General features: G+C 49.2%; 1 protein-coding gene across 1 annotated transcript; it reads left to right on the top strand.

The window, feature by feature from the left end:
- The first annotated feature begins 349 nt into the window (after window positions 1-349).
- BATF (basic leucine zipper ATF-like transcription factor) lies at window positions 350-10,627 on the top strand. Its single transcript, XM_063160267.1, has 4 exons — window positions 350-674; window positions 2,268-5,686; window positions 7,528-7,632; window positions 9,978-10,627. Exons 2-4 carry the CDS (start codon window positions 5,621-5,623, stop codon window positions 10,182-10,184), a joined length of 378 nt encoding a protein of 125 aa, XP_063016337.1. The 5' UTR covers window positions 350-674; window positions 2,268-5,620; the 3' UTR covers window positions 10,185-10,627.
- Window positions 10,628-17,191: the final 6,564 nt, after the last annotated feature.

The following is a 17,191-nucleotide window of genomic DNA, read 5'->3' as shown; positions in this document are numbered from 1 at the left end:
TATGATAACTTCCTGCATTTTGCCCTGGATTGCCACTTCTTCAGCACCCAGGCTGGACCTTAGCTGGAGGGAGCAATAAGCAGGACAGCTAGGCTGCCTCCTTTCTTAGCAGGGCTGGGGAACTCCTATCAAGCTGGAGAAGCAAGAGACTGCAGAAAGAAAGGTGGTTCTCCTGGGTAGACAGCTGATGCCTCCCTGGAGGGCTTGGTCTGTGTCTACCCCTGCCTTGAAGTTACTCTGTGAGTTGGTGAGCCACATGAGCAAGAGCTTTCACAGGAGCAGCCACGTCTTCCTCATTTCCCAAGCTGCTTTACAGAAGTGCTAAAGATTGCAGATGCAGTCACAGACATCAGGATCTGGGGTTTGACTAAACTAAGTGCTGTAGAGTGCCAAAACCGTCAAAAATTTAGATCCTAGTTGGTTCAAACTGTGTATCCAAAATGAATGAGTACTTATGACCTATATCTCTTTTGTCTCTTATTTTGCACCTGTTAAATAGGTATAACTCCATTTCTTCATCCTCACCTCTGGACCTGAAAAGGTGCCTGAGAAAACAGCTTCATTAATAACCCTGAAGCAGTCACTCAGTGCTGAAGTGCCGAGCATTAGAAGGAGTCCATGAAGAAATGGAAAAGCAGGATGTTGGAGCATGCTGACTGCAGGATGAGATGAAGGTAACACGGCCATCCCAGGGGATAAACCCTAGTGGATCATACAGCTACAGAGCACAGCATGTTACACAGCATGAGGGCATAAATGCAGTGTGCTTTAGGGATTTAATTGTGGGATTTCCATGCTTTTGAGTGCTTGACTTACAGCCCTTGTCATTTATCAGACATTCTGGGTGTAAAGTACCTGTTTTCCTCTACTTTGGCTGGTTGCACCCAGTAAGGACTGAAAGTGTTGGTGTTTGCTCTGTGCCAAGTGGGATGAATTTGGTGGGACTGTGCTTCAGCTCTCCTGGCACAACCTCACTCTCACACCCAGCTCAGTCAAGATGAAATAGCCCTGGTGACAGAGACTGGGGAAGCTGCACACGATGCAGACAGGAGAACAGGTGCTGGCAGAGCTGGACATGGCAGAAGCATCTGGTAGAGAGCAGGGACTTTGTTCAACACAGCCATTCTCAGCACTGATTTTTGCAAAAGTCTTCAATGAGGAATTATAGACAAGTCATTGCAATTGTCCAAATATTATAAGAAATTATTTGCATAAAATGCTACATTTGAGGCAGACACAACCTTGGTGGTTTACAGGAGGCTGAAGTTCAGCTCTAGGCTGGATTTTTAAATAGCACTCTGCACTGAATGGCCTTGCAAACGAGATGAGTGAGGCTGAGATGCTGTTTTGAATGTTGCTGTCATAAGCCTGCTGCAGGCAAGAGCTCTGGAGCAGCAGGCTTACAAGGAAACTCCATCACTCACCTGTGCTGAGGAAGCTGGTTGCACAGGTGGGACATAGGGAGAGAGGCTTTGAAGCAAAGCTGGTGTTTTGCTTCATGTGTTCTCTTGGTTCTGAGGAACCCATCCTAGTAGCACACTTTTTTTCTACCCCCCCCCCCTTTTTTTTTCCCTTTTTCCTTATTTAAACCCTAGGAACATAATTCATAACATAATCCGTCCCACAGAGGCAGGATTCAACTTGGATTTCTTTTGAGAGAGGTTTCTTCCCAGCCACTTCATATAAAGGGGCTTGAATAACTTTCCTGAATCACCCATCCCAAGGTCTTCCTAACCTCATCTTGCTTCAAATATCAGACCTCCACCTTTCCTGCTGCAGTTGGAGCCTGTTGGTTCTTACCCTGCTTTGGCTGCACAGAAATCAGCCGGCCACCCTTTCCATTACAACATATGAAAGACTGTTCCTTCCTCACCACCCACTTCCCACCCCCAAGACTTCTCTTTTCTAGGCTAAATGGGCACAATTTCTTCACTCCTTTCTCTTAGAGCAATATTTTTCTGTGTTTATCCTTTGTATTTTCTTCCAGACCACTCCACTCCTTGGCCTGGGACTCTGAAAGGGTCCTGCACAGGCAGCACAAGGCAATCATCTCCTCCTCCCTGCCCAGAACCCCAAGTCAATACCTGACCCCTTTGCTGCTAGCAAAGCTTCAGTTTTCAGTGCTCTGCAACCCCTCGATTTTTGCCTCCTATTCTGCTGCCCCATGGGTTATTCCCCAGATCTTCTGCCTACAGCTCACTTCACTTTACATTTGCATTTGTTCTTGCTGACCTGCATCTTGCTGCTTTCACACCATTTCTCTGCAGATCACGCTGCGCCCAGGCCCGAGTCCCTGCAGCCACTCTGTCTTGGGAGAACGAGACTTCCTTCAGCATTGCCTGCTGTAATTTACAAGGGACAAGTACAAGGTTGGTCCTGTCCTTCCCCTAAAAGCCTCTGGAACCATCCTTTCTCCATCAAGCTGCTGGTATGGCAGTAGCCTAACATTGGTGAGTTTTCCCAGTGCCACTGACAGTGATTTCACAGCTCCTGTGATTAAGATCAAAGAAAAAGAAATTATTCCAGAGAGGAAGTCAGGGAATGTTATTCACAGTGTAAATTTAGACGTCTAAGTCATGCACAGAGATTAGGAGACTGACTCCTGAAGCTCTCCCTCATAGAGAGGGGGAGCCTGGGCAGAGGCAGCAGGAAATCAGCTCCCCATGCTGTGCCTGCAGCAGGTGCCCAGGTCAGTTTCCACAAAGCTGTGAGCAGATGCTGGTGGAGCCATACTGGTGGTTTCTGCTGCTCTGGGTTGGGGGAAGCACATCTTTGACCAGAGAAATGGCAGGGGGCTCTCTCTGCCTATGAGGAGAAAACATGGGTCCAGACCAGCCCAGAGAAGAATTGTGAAGGTTCTGCCCATCTTCCCACCAGGAGACACTTGTCTCTCTTACAGATGTTCATAAGTGGCAGGAATTCATTGACATCATAGCCAGTTCAAGAGAAAAGAGTGTGTTTCGACAAGGCAAGGAAAGAGATGCTCTCTTATTCCTGCTCAGAAAGACCAAGTGTCAGATCCTCTCCCATGCTGTTGCTCTCTCCTGAGATATCTTCATCAGCTGTTCATAAAAGCCCAGCTCTGGGCAAATTAAGGTGCACTCAAAACCTCCCTCCTCCTCAAAGCACAGCCTTTGCCATAGCCACATTCTGGACAGTTTTGCACTGACTGGCCAGCTCCTGCCAGGACACTCAGCTTCCCTCTCTACCTCCTGCCAACAGCCCCACCACCTTCCCAACCTTCCCAGCTGCCTCCCAGACGCTGGCCCTGCTAGGTACAAAAGGAATGAGTTCAGCTAATCTGTCAAATAATGGAGCAAGGATATTTTTCTCTGAGGAAGGTGCTCCCTCCATCCAGCAGCCTGCAGAGCAGGAGAGGCCAGGCAGTCTCTGAGAGCTGCTCACCAGCAGAGGAGTGTGGTTTCCTTGGGAGAGTGGGAATCCAGCAGCGTGATTCCAGGAAAGGAAGAGCCACACAGTGTTGCAGAGTTCAGAGGAAGTGTAGTGATGCAGTGAGCTAATGAATCCTTCAAGGGTTGTGCTGATAGCCAGTGCCTTGGGAGGCCTGAACTCAACACCTCTCACCTCACTGATCCCTTTGGCTACTCCATTTCTGGAGCCAGCTGCACCAGAAGAGCCCTGCGTGCTACAGGGGCACTGCACTTCCAGGAAATTGGGTCCCTCAGTGTGGGTCATGCCAAGCCTTGCAGCCGTGTTAATAAGTGGTGGATCCTACCATGTCCATACAGCACACCAGGAGGAAAAATGCACTCAGTGCTGTGAAATGTTCAGATAAAAGGGCTAAGAGTAGAACACCAGTGGCACAGGATGTTTCTAAAAAGGAAAATGGGTCAAATGGAGTAGTTTTGCTGTTGGAGCTGAATCAGGAGATTTCCCTGAGCCACCCAGCCTGCAGCAGTTCTTGGTTTTGGCCATATTTGCTCCTCTGTTGGCTCCATGAGTGGCAAGGATGGGAAGAAAAGCTGGCAGTGCCCATGCAAGTCTGCACTGTCTTCCAAGATCATGCTTCTCTGCAAGAGTGTTTTCTGTGCTGCAAAATAAAAATTATTTCCAATACTCTTTCCCAAATGATGACTACATCTCAAGTGCCCTTACCTACGTCCCGCTGCTGAGACTTGCTAGCTGTTCCTGCCTGAGGCAGGAGAAACTCAACCAAAAGACCCATAGACAACAAAAAACAGTAAGTTGGGAACTGGGAATTGCTGTTTTCCACAGGAGTGGGTTACTGTACATGGATTCATGCCTGTTTCTAGGTCTGCTCCTTATTGCACATGCAAGAACTTAATGCTGCACATGCAGCTCTGAAGTCGTGTGCTTCTGTCTGTGGATGGAGGGCCTGTTGGCATGTGGCTCACCCTGCTGGATCTGGTGACATGAGCAGATCAGAAAGCGAGTAGTCCCTGCTTTGGCACTTCCTACTCCTGCATTGTCACCTCTAGAGCCACTAGCATGGGGTACTCTGAGGGTACCCCTGAAGCACTGCTGTCCTAGGGGCTGATTGCACATCTTTAGTCTTCTGAGACTCGCACTAAGGGTAGAAGTAGTCCCAGGGAACACAGCCTGGGGGACAAAGAAAGGGATCCAAAGCAGCTTCTCCTTGCTGCTGTCTGCATGGGCTGATCCATAGATTCTTACATTTCCAGCACTTTGTCTGCCAGGGCTGCCATTCCCTATGGCCAGTGGGGACATACTAATGAATGTTTTAAAGTGCTAAATAGCTTTGCTTTACAGAAAATACTAGTCCTAGCCAAACCAGTCCAAATGTTCTATGATCCTGAGCCTTTCTTCTTAACTGGGGCTGGTGCTACATGGTGCCCACACGAGCCACCTGCACGAGCAGTGTTGGTGTGGCAGCTCCCCGGGCCCCCGTCAGCGCTGCCGGGGGCGGCAGGAGGGGTGGGTGGCTTCTGGGGACATTGGGCCTGCTTGGGAATTTCCTCAGCTGTGCTGGGGCACTGGGGTTGCCTGGGGCTGGACTGGCCTCCTGCCTGCATAGGGTTAGCACTGGGACACAGTAGCCCTGGAATTTCTGGGGCTCCCAGTGTCACCTCCTCCGCACAGCCCTCCTTTGAGGGTCCAAGTTTCACAGCCAGAGCTGGGGCTTTTCTTCCTTTCCATCTCTGCTGTTTGTCTCAGAGAAAACCCATGGTGCTGTTTTTCAACTGCCTGAAGGTGTTTTTCGGGGGTTTTTCAGGCTATTTTGAAGCTCGTTTTTCCCAGATGTACTTTTTTTCTTCTTCTTTTTTTTTTTTTTTTCTTTAATTGGTTTTAAAAAATTTTTCTTCTTCTGTAACTTCTTTGCCCTAAAGTTTCCGGCCACGTGACTTTCAGCTTACATCCCTGAGGTTCTGCAAAACCACAGGAGGCTGAGAGCTAAAGACCTAAAGGGAGGTACAGAGGCTGTGAGAGGAGAGGCAGCGAAAGTGTCGGAGTGCTGGGCAGGAGGATAGAGAGCTTCTGGCACGGGGGAGAGTAGGAAGCCAAGGGCCACATCAGAGGTGACACAGGAGGACAGAGAGGCGGAGAAGCAAGACAGAGAGCAGGCACACCAAGAGCACAAAGGAAGCTGAAGAGACCCTGGGAGCCAGAAGCAGCAGCTATGCCCCACAGCTCTGACAGCAGTGATTCCAGCAGCTTCAGCCAGTCTCCACCTCCCAGCAAGCAGGTAAAGCAGGGGCCCTTCCCCAGCTCTGCCCAGCTACTTCAGGGTGGGCCACGGGTGGGCAGGAAGCAGGGTGGCACCCACTGTCTGTGTTTGCACAGGGCAATATGGCAGAGCTTTCTAAGAATGGCTGTGGGGAGAGAGATGCAAGGCTCAGCCAGGGGCCCTGGCAGAACTCCAGCCACTGAGCTGGTTATGGGCAGAGAGAGATGGCCTGGGTCCCTGGGGCTACACCAGGGGCAGCTGGGGGCCCAGGAGCCCCAGGCATGGTGGATCCTGTGATACATGCCAGGCAGGCAGGAAGCTTTGGTGTGATTTGGTGCTCTGGTGAGGAGCCTGAGCAGGCACCTCCTGGCTGTGGAGCAGGACAGCTCAGGGGCAACCTGCCTGCTTCCTGCTCCTCTGGACAGCACTCGGGACCCAGAAAAGCCTTGCTACTTTGGATCTGCTTTCTTTACTGTTCAGCCTCAGCAGTTTTTCTTGTCAGTGATGCTTCACAGAGGGATTTTTTTTTTTGTTGCATAGCATACCTTAATGGTAGGTCTTTTGCTGGCAGACACAGACACGAGTCTGAGATATTCTCACTGCCTTTTCTGGCTAAACTTTATTTTATCTGTCATTTCTGGCTAAACTTTATTTTATCTGTCATTTGCCATTTCTCTAGGGCTGGCAACAAGAGCAAGTGCCTGAGACTTTGCTCAGAAATCTTGGGGTTCATCAAAGCAGATGATTTTTGGCTTCCAAACAAGGATGGGAATGCAACCTGGCTTGCATCCTAGTAAAGACAGGGATAAAGCACAAGGTTTTCTAAAGGATAGGGACTGCACTTGATGCAGGATATGGGAGGTGCTATATCTGAGACATTTTCAGGGTATTGAAGGCAAGGATAAAACGGTTAAGTTCAAAGAAAAATATCTTGGGTTTGGGGGAGGGGGGAGAGGATGTGGACAGATAAATGGGCTGGGAAGATAACTTTTGTGGCTGAGTTTTGTAGTCTTGTGGAGAAGTGGTGGTGTGAATGTTAAAGAGTCCACAAGAGGGGCAGTGCAATATGAAAGTAGAAGATGAAAGTCTGTGTGACAGTTTCAACTGCCAGAAGGCAGCAGAAGGACCAGATCTCAGCAGAGAATGGCTAGTGCATGAAGCTCATGACCTGAAGCCTGGAGAGCTCTGTCCTCCCCTGCCTAAGGGGCTTGGGAGTGTTGCAGTCAGCACTGCAGGCATTGCTAACAGAGGACTCCAAAAAAGAGTAAGGACAGGGGTAAGAGAGGTGGAACAAATAAGATCTGTGTTAAAAACCAAAGTTCTGAGTCTGTCTAGTTAAACAAAGCAGGGGCCATATTGTGTTGTGAGGGTCTGCAACAAATAAAACCTGAGACAGAAGGGTGATGGAGAAGGGAGGCACCAACAGGGGTGAAAAGAGGAAAACACAGGCTGAATATCTGGAAAAATGGTATAGCCAAGGAGCTGGAATGTCTGCGGTGCCATTGCCCTGCAGAGAGACAGGAAAGGAAATGGTTTTCTGTAGAATTCAAATTGTCTTTTTTCCAGAGGGAGGTCCTTACTCTGGTCCATCAAACTATATCCCAGGCCAGTGTGTTGGTGAAGAAAGAGTGGTAATTTCCCAGCTGTGCTGGGATCCCCAAGGATGTCAGATGTGCCCCTCCTGGCAACAGGGGTACTAAAGGCATCACACATCCCCTGGACCACAGCTTTATACTGGTGTGGAGGGTGTGTCCTGTGCTTCAATGATGTTATCTGCTGTGTCCCTTTCCCAACTACTGCCCTGCAGGAGCAGGGTAAGGGAGAGAATACCCAGTCATTTCCATGCCTTGTTTCCCTAGGACTCTTCTGATGACATGAGGAAAGTCCAAAGGAGGGAGAAGAATCGCATTGCTGCCCAGAAGAGCCGCCTGAGGCAGACCCAGAAAGCAGACACACTGCACTTGGTGAGCACTCCCACTCTTTTTCCTCCCTGGTGCTTAGGACTCATGGGAGACACCTGTGCTTTCCCCCTAGGACTCGGAGCAGAGATGCTCAGTGGAGTCAGGACAGGAGCAGTGAGGCTAGGGCAGGATGCAGGAGTCAGTGCTTGCAGTGAGAGCACACAGCCCAGGATGACTGCCACTGAAACGTTCAGTTTTGCAGCTAGTTTTGAATCCATCTTTATCTCTCAGTCTTTCATTAGTGACTTCCTTTCCCAACCTCTTCTGACTGAGCTCTTTGAAAGCATAGTCTCAACTGGCTTGGCTCTCCCCAGGTTTGAGATTCATGCCACCACTTATGCAGAGGTGCAACAGCATACAAAGATGCTTTTCTGTACCAATGTGGGCACCCCCAACAGCTCTTCCTAGTGTGAAGGATTAGATATCTGCCTTTCAGGAGGGATGGTCACTTCTGGCTGTGTGTGTTTGGGCAGGTGTATGGGGTCAGTGCTGGAGTATAAGGGCTGGGATGCTCTGCATTTTGCACATTGATAAATGTGTCCCATGTATTTTGGGCCGCTCATGGAAAGGATGAAGGACATGCAGCTTGCAGGGCAGAAACCATCTTTATCCCTGTGCTGGGCCTGGCTGTCTTTTGAAAAGTGGTAGCTGAGCTCATGTTTGAAAAAACATCCTTTGATTTAGCAGTCTCCATGTTCCCATTATTGGAAATAATTATTGAGAATCCAGTTCTGAACCTTCCTCCTTACATAGTGCCCTTAGTCCATGGTTGGAGCTAGGTTTAAGGGAGAGATTTCACTCTTTTCTTAGTAGCTGATGAGCCTTCTCGAGCTGACATGGTTCTAGGCTGATTGCATTACATCAGCCTGCCGCAATGGCTCTGGGCAGCTGTGTCAGAGAGAGGTGAGAAAATACCCTTTCCTTGGGGTCAGTGCTCTCTCTACAGTAATCCTAAAGGTAGGTATGGGCTCTGAGCTTCCCCCAGGAAAATCCTGCCTAGCTGTTGCTCAGCTACCACTGATAGCACACAGCCCCTGCCTTCCCATTGGGATGGGGCAGTGGGGCTAAGTCCATTTTAGATCCCAACAGGCAGATGAAGAATGCAGGGAGGCAAGTAGATGATGGATGGTAAATTTCTGCTAGGTTCTTTTCAGTTCCAGTGGACAGTGATCCCTGTTGCTCCTGGGTTCATTCCTTGAGCACCCTTTGCCTTTGGATGTTTCTGCATCAGGGACTTTGTTTCTCTGATGCGGTTCTTCACAGAAAAGCATGGCTCCTTTTGAGCTATGGTGATATGAAAGGAGCCACCAGCTCCATCTGCCCCAGGGTTTTCTAGCTTGTGTTTTGAGGGGAATGAGTCATAGGAAAGCTGGGACTCCTGGCCCCTGGGTGATTCCCATCAGTTCCTGAGTTCAACAACAGTCATGACTTCCAAACCAGATGGTCTCCCCTGAGAGATGCTGTTTGCTGTGTGAGTTCCGCTGTGGGAGCAGCTGTAATTGCTGGGCGCATTTCAACCTGTGCACAGAGTGGGCACCATCTGGAATCAGCATGGCAGCAGAGGGGCAAGCAGAAAGTTTGCTTTGCAAAGGTGGTGGTGCAGCTTTCCAGAGCCTCCAAGTCTTGCTTTAGCACTCTCAGCTGTTTCCAATCCTCTGCTCCTGCCCAGACTGCTGGCTTCATGGTCAGTTGATGCCTGCAATGCTTCAGCCTGGAGCTAGCTGCACTTCAGCAGAAGCAGAGGTATCAAAGGCTTTGATGCTCTCAGTATTGTTGAGACAAGGCTGAGCATCATTATTAAACCCTTTGTTGTTATTCTCATTCATACCAGTATTAATTCAGTTCTTCTGAGGCCTTAGTTTCTCTTTTCTTCTGAGTCAAGCGTCTCCTCTTCCTCCCCAAAGGCCGCTGCTTTCCTTGGGGCTAGCAGGAAGCAGTGAGTCTCTTCTTTCCAGGGCCATGACAGGTTTCCTGTGGCAGGTGGTTTTCTGGTTAGAGACGGCGGTTATTCAGCGTGCTCTCCCCGGGGGCTGGGCGGCCCGGGAAGCGCCCGGAGCTGTGCGTGTGCATGAGCGGGAGCGAGAAAGCCTGGGCGGGAGCAAGCCACAGGCGCTTCTCGTAAGCCGGCCCGGGGAGCGTGCCTGGGGCTGCCGGCATCGCACCCACACCCGGCCTGGCCAGCTGGGGGAGGAGGGTTTGCCCAGGCGTGGCTCTGTGATGAATTTACCAGAAATATATCGTTCTGGAAATTCTGTGGGGCAGAGAGGCGAAGGACCACAACTCTCATGACCCTAGCTCATCCCTGTGGGTCCCATGCTGAGGAAGCCCCTGTGGTTTTGTCTCCTCAGGAGAGTGAAGACTTAGAGAGACAGAATGCTGCCCTGCGCAGGGAGATCAAGCAGCTGACAGAGGAAATGAAGCACTTCACCTCGATGCTGAGCTCCCATGAACCGTTCTGCTCCATCCTGACATCCCCTCCACCGCCTCCAGAAGTGCTTTATGCCACACACTCTTTTCACCAGCCCCACATCAGCTCCCCACGCTTCCAGCACTGAGCCAGCCAGGAGGACAGCAGCCTGCCAGCTCCACTGATGGCAAGAAGTAACTTTGTGGGGCTTGCTTTCCCATCCAAGGGAAGGAATTGGACAGACAGACCTTCCTTCTTAAAGTATGTATTCTGAGTGATTTGCCTAAGACTTGCTCCATGTGCAGAAATGACAGAGCCACCACGAGGCATCTTTGGACAGTTTCCAGCTTGGATTCTGGGAGGAAGAGGCAGTCACAAAAGGGCACCATCCCCCTTCTCTGGTCCTTGTCTGGGGAGACTCACAGGAGTGTGCAGCTCTGGCAGCCTCCATAAGAGCAGCTGGCTGTGGCACACAACAGCCAGACCTCCAGGAAGAGGAAAGGCAGCAGGGGTGGAGGGGAAGGTTGCGGGCCACAGAATGTCAGGGCAAAACTGGTTTATTTTTGTAAAATAAAGATTGAAAATGCTTAACTCTTTGTTTCTAAAATAGAATTTGAGTTACTCCTAAGCCTGGTGTGATACAGTGAAGACACAGGCAGCAGGATGGGATAACTTGGGGCCCAGAAAGCAGCCCTGTATGCACAGGAGTCTAACCCAGGGCCAGCAATCAGAGCCCCACTTTTAGAAGGGGGGTCCATGCACGTAGGCTGGGCAGGCAGAGGGGTGATGAGGTCCCTGGGGAGGATGGGTCCCTCTTTGCTGCAAGGCTCAACCTGGCTAAAGAGTGTGACATGCCATGTAGTACCACAGGTCTCTTCCCTGCTGACCCCCTCAGCTCTCTGCTGCTGGTGGCTATGCCTCCACATGCTCCCTGGCATGAGTGGAGGTGCACTGCCATGCTGTGTCAGCTTCCAGGTCTTGGTGGGCTGGTGGAGCCTTCAGTTTGGCCAGCAGCACAGCTGGGAAGGAGCATCATGCTGTGGAGGGAGCTGGTGGTGTTTTTCTGGAGTGCACAGGAGAACACAGGACCTAGCAGAACTCTTGCTCCAAGGTACCCTGCTAAGGAATGTAGCTGCAGCCTACATTCTTTCCCCTTGCCTGTCAGTTACAGCTCCACAAAAGGCTGCTGCCCTATCTCATGCATTGAAACAGATGAAACCTGAAAGGTCACACAGGAGTAGATTAGTACTCCTCAGTCTGATTTGTTGGAAGCACAGGCCAGTCCATACAGGCAGTCTCTGCACCTTACCCCACACCAGGCAGCAGCTCACTTATCAGCCCCACTCTGTACACAAGGCTGAACCACCTGCCAGTGGTTCTGCTGCTAACAGTGGCTCAGGACTACTGCCATCTTCAAGGAGCACCAGCTGCAATCTTTTCAGCATAGAGTACCACAAGTAGTGCTGCTTAGGAAGGCTTTTAAATGAGGGAAATAGACCAAATTTGTAGATATCCTTCTTGCAGGCACAGAGAAGCAGCCTATTTCCAGATTGGTTTTGGCCCATCATCATAGCCCTCAAGAAGTGAGGTCTGTAATGTGCCATGCTGTGCATATTTTCTCTCTCTGCTTTGCATTAGCAAGATGATAACCAAATACTGTCATGTCTTAGCAAGCTGTCCTCAGGATAGGTGCAGGTAGCACTGTGCTTTCTCCTGCCATGATCTGCTCAGAGGTTTGTGAGCTTCCTACCTCTGGTGTCTGTGCCAGCATGGGAGGCACTGTGGTCAGAGATGCCCGGTGCCAGCACACTGGCCTGGGTGCCACCACTTACAAAAGCAGTGCTGAGGCAATGGGTGATTGCACTGGCCTGCCTGTGTAGCTCTGGGATGAGGGATGAGCACACTCAGGGAAGGACATAGGGAATGATGGTGGTTATTCCAGCCAGGTAGCTGGGTTTCTGTATATATGACATGCAGAATACATCTACAGGAACAATTTAATTGTGTCTTACACCACCCCTCTCTGCCAGATCTCACACCAGTAGGCTTCACTCTAACCATCAGTTCAACAAACACCTCCTGATTCCTTGCACAGCCTATGCTTTGAGCCAGTCAGGCTACACAGGCTCTGCCCAAGGTGCTTTTCTCTGGAATTTGTCCCTTTAAGCCTGAGAGAGACAACTGACTCCAGCTCTAGATGAGCTTGTCTTTATAGGCTCTGTTTCTGCTCCTTGAGCTTCTGGTAGATTTTCTCCCAGATTTTTCACTTTCACTTTTGCTGTTCCTTAGGGTTCTGATGCTCGTATGCTTCCTGGTTTACAGTCAGAGAAAAAGCTACTGCTACCTTGATTGGGTTTGCTGTGGAGGGCACTGCAGGCTCTTCACTGGAGGATACAAGAGAATCCCATTGAAGCTTGCAGAGTTGCATACATTAGAGATCTTCATCCTTGCTGCGACCTTTGTATTTTCTCCTGGCTATAAAATGCTAAGCTTTGTTTTAGCTGCAGATGGAGAAGGTCCTACTGTGAGGTATATGTGACCTATGCCCACACAGATACAAAGCCAATATTTCTGCTGCAAAGCTGCTGAAGTCTAGATCCTTCAGGCTGGGTGGGGTTTCTGTGTAATGCCCACAGAATTGCTAGACCCAGTCACTGGTAACGTCTCAGACACATTACTGCAACTCAGAACGAAAATAAACAGCCAGGGGTGACACTGGGAGACGAGTCTGCAACAACATCCTCTCCAAAACCTAAACAATATTCTTGGCATCATCAGTCAATGTGTCCTCCCTCTGCATGGCTGACTGTGAGCTGGAAGGCCTCCTACCTGTGTTGTGCTCAGCCATTCTGGCCAAACCAAGCCATTCTGGTGTTTGCTCTCTCCTAGGAGACACATCTTCCAATCTGACCTGGCTTTGCCCCAGTCTTGCCCACAAAAACCTGATCACAGAACATGATCTGTATGGTTCAAGCCAGTTTTAACCTCTGCTTTTTTCTGTAATTGTGAGGTCTCTGGAGGGCAGTCTCTCAGTTAGAAAGAATGGTTATCCTGGGAGAATACCCTTATCAGCCAAGCAGCAGGGGACAACATATCCTTTCTGCCCTTTTAAACAGTGTAGGGAAAAAAATATCTTTTCCTAAGGCTATTTCCAGAGTTGCACAAACTGCTTGCTGCAGCTGTGTGAGGAGATTCCTTCACTTCCGTACTGGTGCTGTCTCTTGCTTCTTCTTCCCAGGCTCCCGGCCCCTCCTCAAGGCTCCTCACACTTTTCATTTAATTCATCTGCTTTTCATTTCTGAGCAGCGACGTGCCTGTCATCTGGTGTGGCCCTCACTGCTGCCCGCAAATGAACTGCAACGATCCTAAACGAGGAGCAAGGTGCAGGGAGGTGGCCAGGGCAATCACTGCCGAATACTTTCGGTTATCTGCTCCTCCCAGCAACGCAATTCCTGTAATTTTCATTTCCTTGGCATCTGGCATTTCTCAAGTGTTGTGTGCGTTATCTGGCCATGCCCAGCCTTCAGGAGCACTGAGTTGCCGGCTGCTCCAAGGGAAGGGGATGCTTCTGGGCACACAACCGGATACACCGGGAGATGTCCGGGCCTGTGGAAGTCTGTCTCTGCCCCAGCAGAATGTCAGCGCCTTTCTGCTGTGCTACAGAGCTCCTCACTGGAAACCTCTCTCACAGCAGTACATAAACGGGGCTCACAGGAGGCTGAGAGACTCTTCTCCAGGCGGGGAAGGGCGGGCAGCAGAGACAGCTCTGCCCGGCGAGCGCAGCCTGCGAACACCGCGTGTGTGCTGGCCTCTGCTGGGCGAAGCCGAGCGCTCCCAGCCGCTCCCGCGCTCCTCTCGGCGCAGCCGCTTCGGCAAGGGACACGCTGAGCAGCGCTCCTGCCCATTTCGCTGCGGCTCCAGAATATTTATGCACTTGTTTCACAAAGCCCGTCTCAGAATTCACTTCTGTTAGAGCTGCCAGCCTGCATCAGCAAAAAAAAAAGCCTCCTGCATGCTGAACCAAAGCAGCAGCCCACAGAAGGAACCCTCTTCCTGCAATGATCATAGTGTACAAAGCAGCACTAGTCATACAAAAATGCTGCCTGGATGCTAATACTCCAGCACACAGAGATCAAAGATCAGGAATCACTGCTGAGAGACAAAGTATTTTTATAAATCACAAGATGTCAAGGAGAGAAAAACCAAGGCATGCCATGAAATGGCAAGAGTTTCTCTGAGTGAATAACCCTGTGCTCACTTTGTCTGTGTTCTGCCACCTTATTGATTATTGATCTGGAGGAGATTTGAGCGGTGAGGCAGAGTTATATGTATCCATGAAGTTTTTTTAGGTTACTCAAAACCCCTACCTAACTAAATGTTTGGCAGCACATATTCACTGCTTGCCAGGGCAGGGTTACAATCAGTGTGTTAAGGTTAGAATATGAGACTGTAATTTTTCAGCAGACATCAGCTCCTGAGAGTTCTCCTGCCTCAGAAACATCCACACAGTGACAACACACCTTCCCCCCAACTCTTGTACCCCTTCTGTGCCTTTTGCTAAGACACAAGCAACTTTTCTCCCCTCACAACAGTGGTGGTTTGGTGCTGTGGTCCTCAGAACTTTTCCCAGGTTTGGTTTTATTGCTGCAGCGTGAGTGAGAGGAAGATGAAGGACATGCCTGAGTTCAGCAGCGAGGCTACGCACATTTCCAGCACTCTTTTGTTATTAGTTAATGTCAGCTGCAAGCAATAGAAGATTAAAATCTTTTTCTCATGTCATTTCTCATGCCATGAACTAGTATGACCCACTGAGATGGAGGCTGGAGGATGCTGAGTAAGAAGGGCTTATATACTTCAAGCTTTGACATTTGGGGTTAATCTGTGACCCTGATCTGGACTGGGTGTGGAAATCTAGACTATAGCTGAGTTTTTCGGCTAACTCAATCTTTTTTCACTTCTTTTATTCTGAGCTGAGCAAAGAGAATCGTATCTCATGTGCATGCCTGGTGCTTAGTAGAGGAGTGAGGTGTGTTTGCTCCAATAAAAGAGCTCATGCACAGCTTTCCTCACAGCTGTCTGTATCTCCACAGCTTTTCACAAGCAAAGGTTGAGAGCTGGGCTTAGATACTCAAGCAGCACAGCAGGCTAACCACAGCTACACAGTTTTTAGATCAGAGCCAGTTCTCATCCGGCCTGATCAGAGGATGGGGCAGAGCAGGTTGGTACGTTTGCAGAAGGCCATGCAGAGGCAGCACAAGCACCCTGTGCCCAGGGGGGGTGTGCACTTACCAGAAAAAGGCACCTTTGAGATGCTTCGTGCCCAAGTGCTCTTCCATCCTGTGCACTCCTTCTACGTCTTGTTCTTGCTGCAAGGAGGCAGCTGTGAATATTAGCACTTCAGCCATGCCCTCCCATCTACCCTTCAGAGTTCAGACTGACGTGATTCACCCACACAAACATCACATCTGAACTGGACAGGGTTACATTAAAGCCATTGCTCTGTTAGAGCCAGGCTTTGAATAGGGAGATTGGATTTGCAAAGAAGTGATAAATTCAAGCTGCTCTTGGACAAGCCCTTGCAGCCCAGGCTGGAAGGTGTCAAACTGGAAAAAAATCCTGCCCCTGGCAAGGCCACACAAATCACCATAACTCTTTGTGGCCCTGTAAAATAGACACAGATGATGCATCCTCACCAAAGCTCCCAGAGTGTGAGAGCTACACATGAAATATGCTGAAGGGGAGCAAAACATTATTTCCTTCCTCTGAGTTGTACTTTTGAAAGGCTTAAAGCTTTGGACAGTACAGGTTTGGTGCTCAAAGTTAGCCCCTGCACAACTTTGGTTGTTCTGAGGTCTGCAGTCTTCTTCAGATGAGATTTTAGACTGTGCAACTAAGCCATTGTATTTTGTGTAGAGGAAAGTAATTTTTGCAAAATCTTTAGTGCTGCAGAGGTTGCCTGCTGCACTGTTATGAATGGAGTTGTCCATGACTGTTCATGTACCCAGATCTTCATACTGAAAATGTAATAGGAAAGATTCTTAAGGGTTTAGGGTATCAAAATAACTGTGTATCTAAACTACAGTAATAAATGAATCCATTGCCTTTAGTAATAAACTAATCCATTACCTTTATAAGCTGTATTCTGGGTGGCTCTTGGGATGCAGAAAGCTCTGGGTGCCAGCAGAGGGCTTGCAGGGTTCCCTGCTCCATCGGGGCACACCACTGGCTTTGTCCAGAGCAGCAGCCCAGCCGGCCCATGCTTCACCGTGTGTCTCCAGCTGAGCACTGCATCCAGGTGTGGCCCCCGAATGAGGGGCTCTGCCAGCTATTCGAGTCTTGTCATTTGGTCTTATGCTACAACTACCTAACCTCCAAAGAACTTCACTAAAGCAGTTTAGGTGTTGAACCCAAAAGAAAACCTTCTCTTTCCACTAACAAAGATCTTGTATGCTTTCCTGCAATGTCTGTTGTGAAAAGTTGTGTGTGATATCTGCTGACAGTTCTTCTAGACCTAAATGCTGTCAGTCAAAATGTGATAGGGCCACCTAAGAGGTAAGCTAGTTAGGCTTTGTAAGTGCAATGATGAAATTTAGAGGCACAAATAACAAGGCTGGCAGTTTGAAAGCAAGGGACATCCTGTGATCCTTTCAGGTTAGAAAGTTCCCATTTAAAGGGAACCTAAAGAACTGCATGGATGTAAGATTTGGCAGATCCTCAAGTACTTGCTTGTCCTTAGCAGTTTTCTTCTTTTGTTCACCTACTCCTTGGATCTCTGAACCAATGTGGAGAGAAAAGACACCAAGGAATTATACTTTCCAGAATAATTTTCTACAATACCTTTGCACACCCTCCAAGCTAATTTTCCTCATCCATTTATATCACCTTGCTTGTCATTGAGGCCTGTTGCCATCTGGATTATCATTGCTGTCATCATTCCTAGCATTTGTATTTATTGCGTGGACTTTGAGAATAGTAAGCTTGTTGCAAGGCTTTAAATAAAGGAACTGTATGTACTAATAGGTCATAAAGGCAGCATACATTCCAAGACTGTCAGTGCTGGATTTCTTGAGATCAGTAGGGAATATTACAGAGGTTAGGTTCTACCTGATGGCCTGTATTCTAACACTTAATTTAGGTCCTGCTTCTTCTCTGATT

The sequence above is a fragment of the Melospiza melodia genome, chromosome 6, assembly GCF_035770615.1.
Source record: "Melospiza melodia melodia isolate bMelMel2 chromosome 6, bMelMel2.pri, whole genome shotgun sequence".
NCBI classification, from domain to species: domain Eukaryota; kingdom Metazoa; phylum Chordata; class Aves; order Passeriformes; family Passerellidae; genus Melospiza; species Melospiza melodia.
Note: the sequence above shows the minus strand (reverse complement) of the source record. Positions and strands in the feature narration are given on the sequence as shown.

What these genes read in the sequence shown, in the direction of transcription:
- BATF (XM_063160267.1), top strand. Translation starts at nt 5,621, where the DNA reads ATGCCCCACAGCTCTGACAGCAGTGATTCCAGCAGCTTCAGCCAGTCT. An exon ending in CTCCACCTCCCAGCAAGCAG is followed by an intron (nt 5,687 to 7,527) that starts GTAAAGCAGGGG and finishes TTGTTTCCCTAG; the next exon opens with GACTCTTCTGATGACATGAG. An exon ending in AAGCAGACACACTGCACTTG is followed by an intron (nt 7,633 to 9,977) that starts GTGAGCACTCCC and finishes TTGTCTCCTCAG; the next exon opens with GAGAGTGAAGACTTAGAGAG.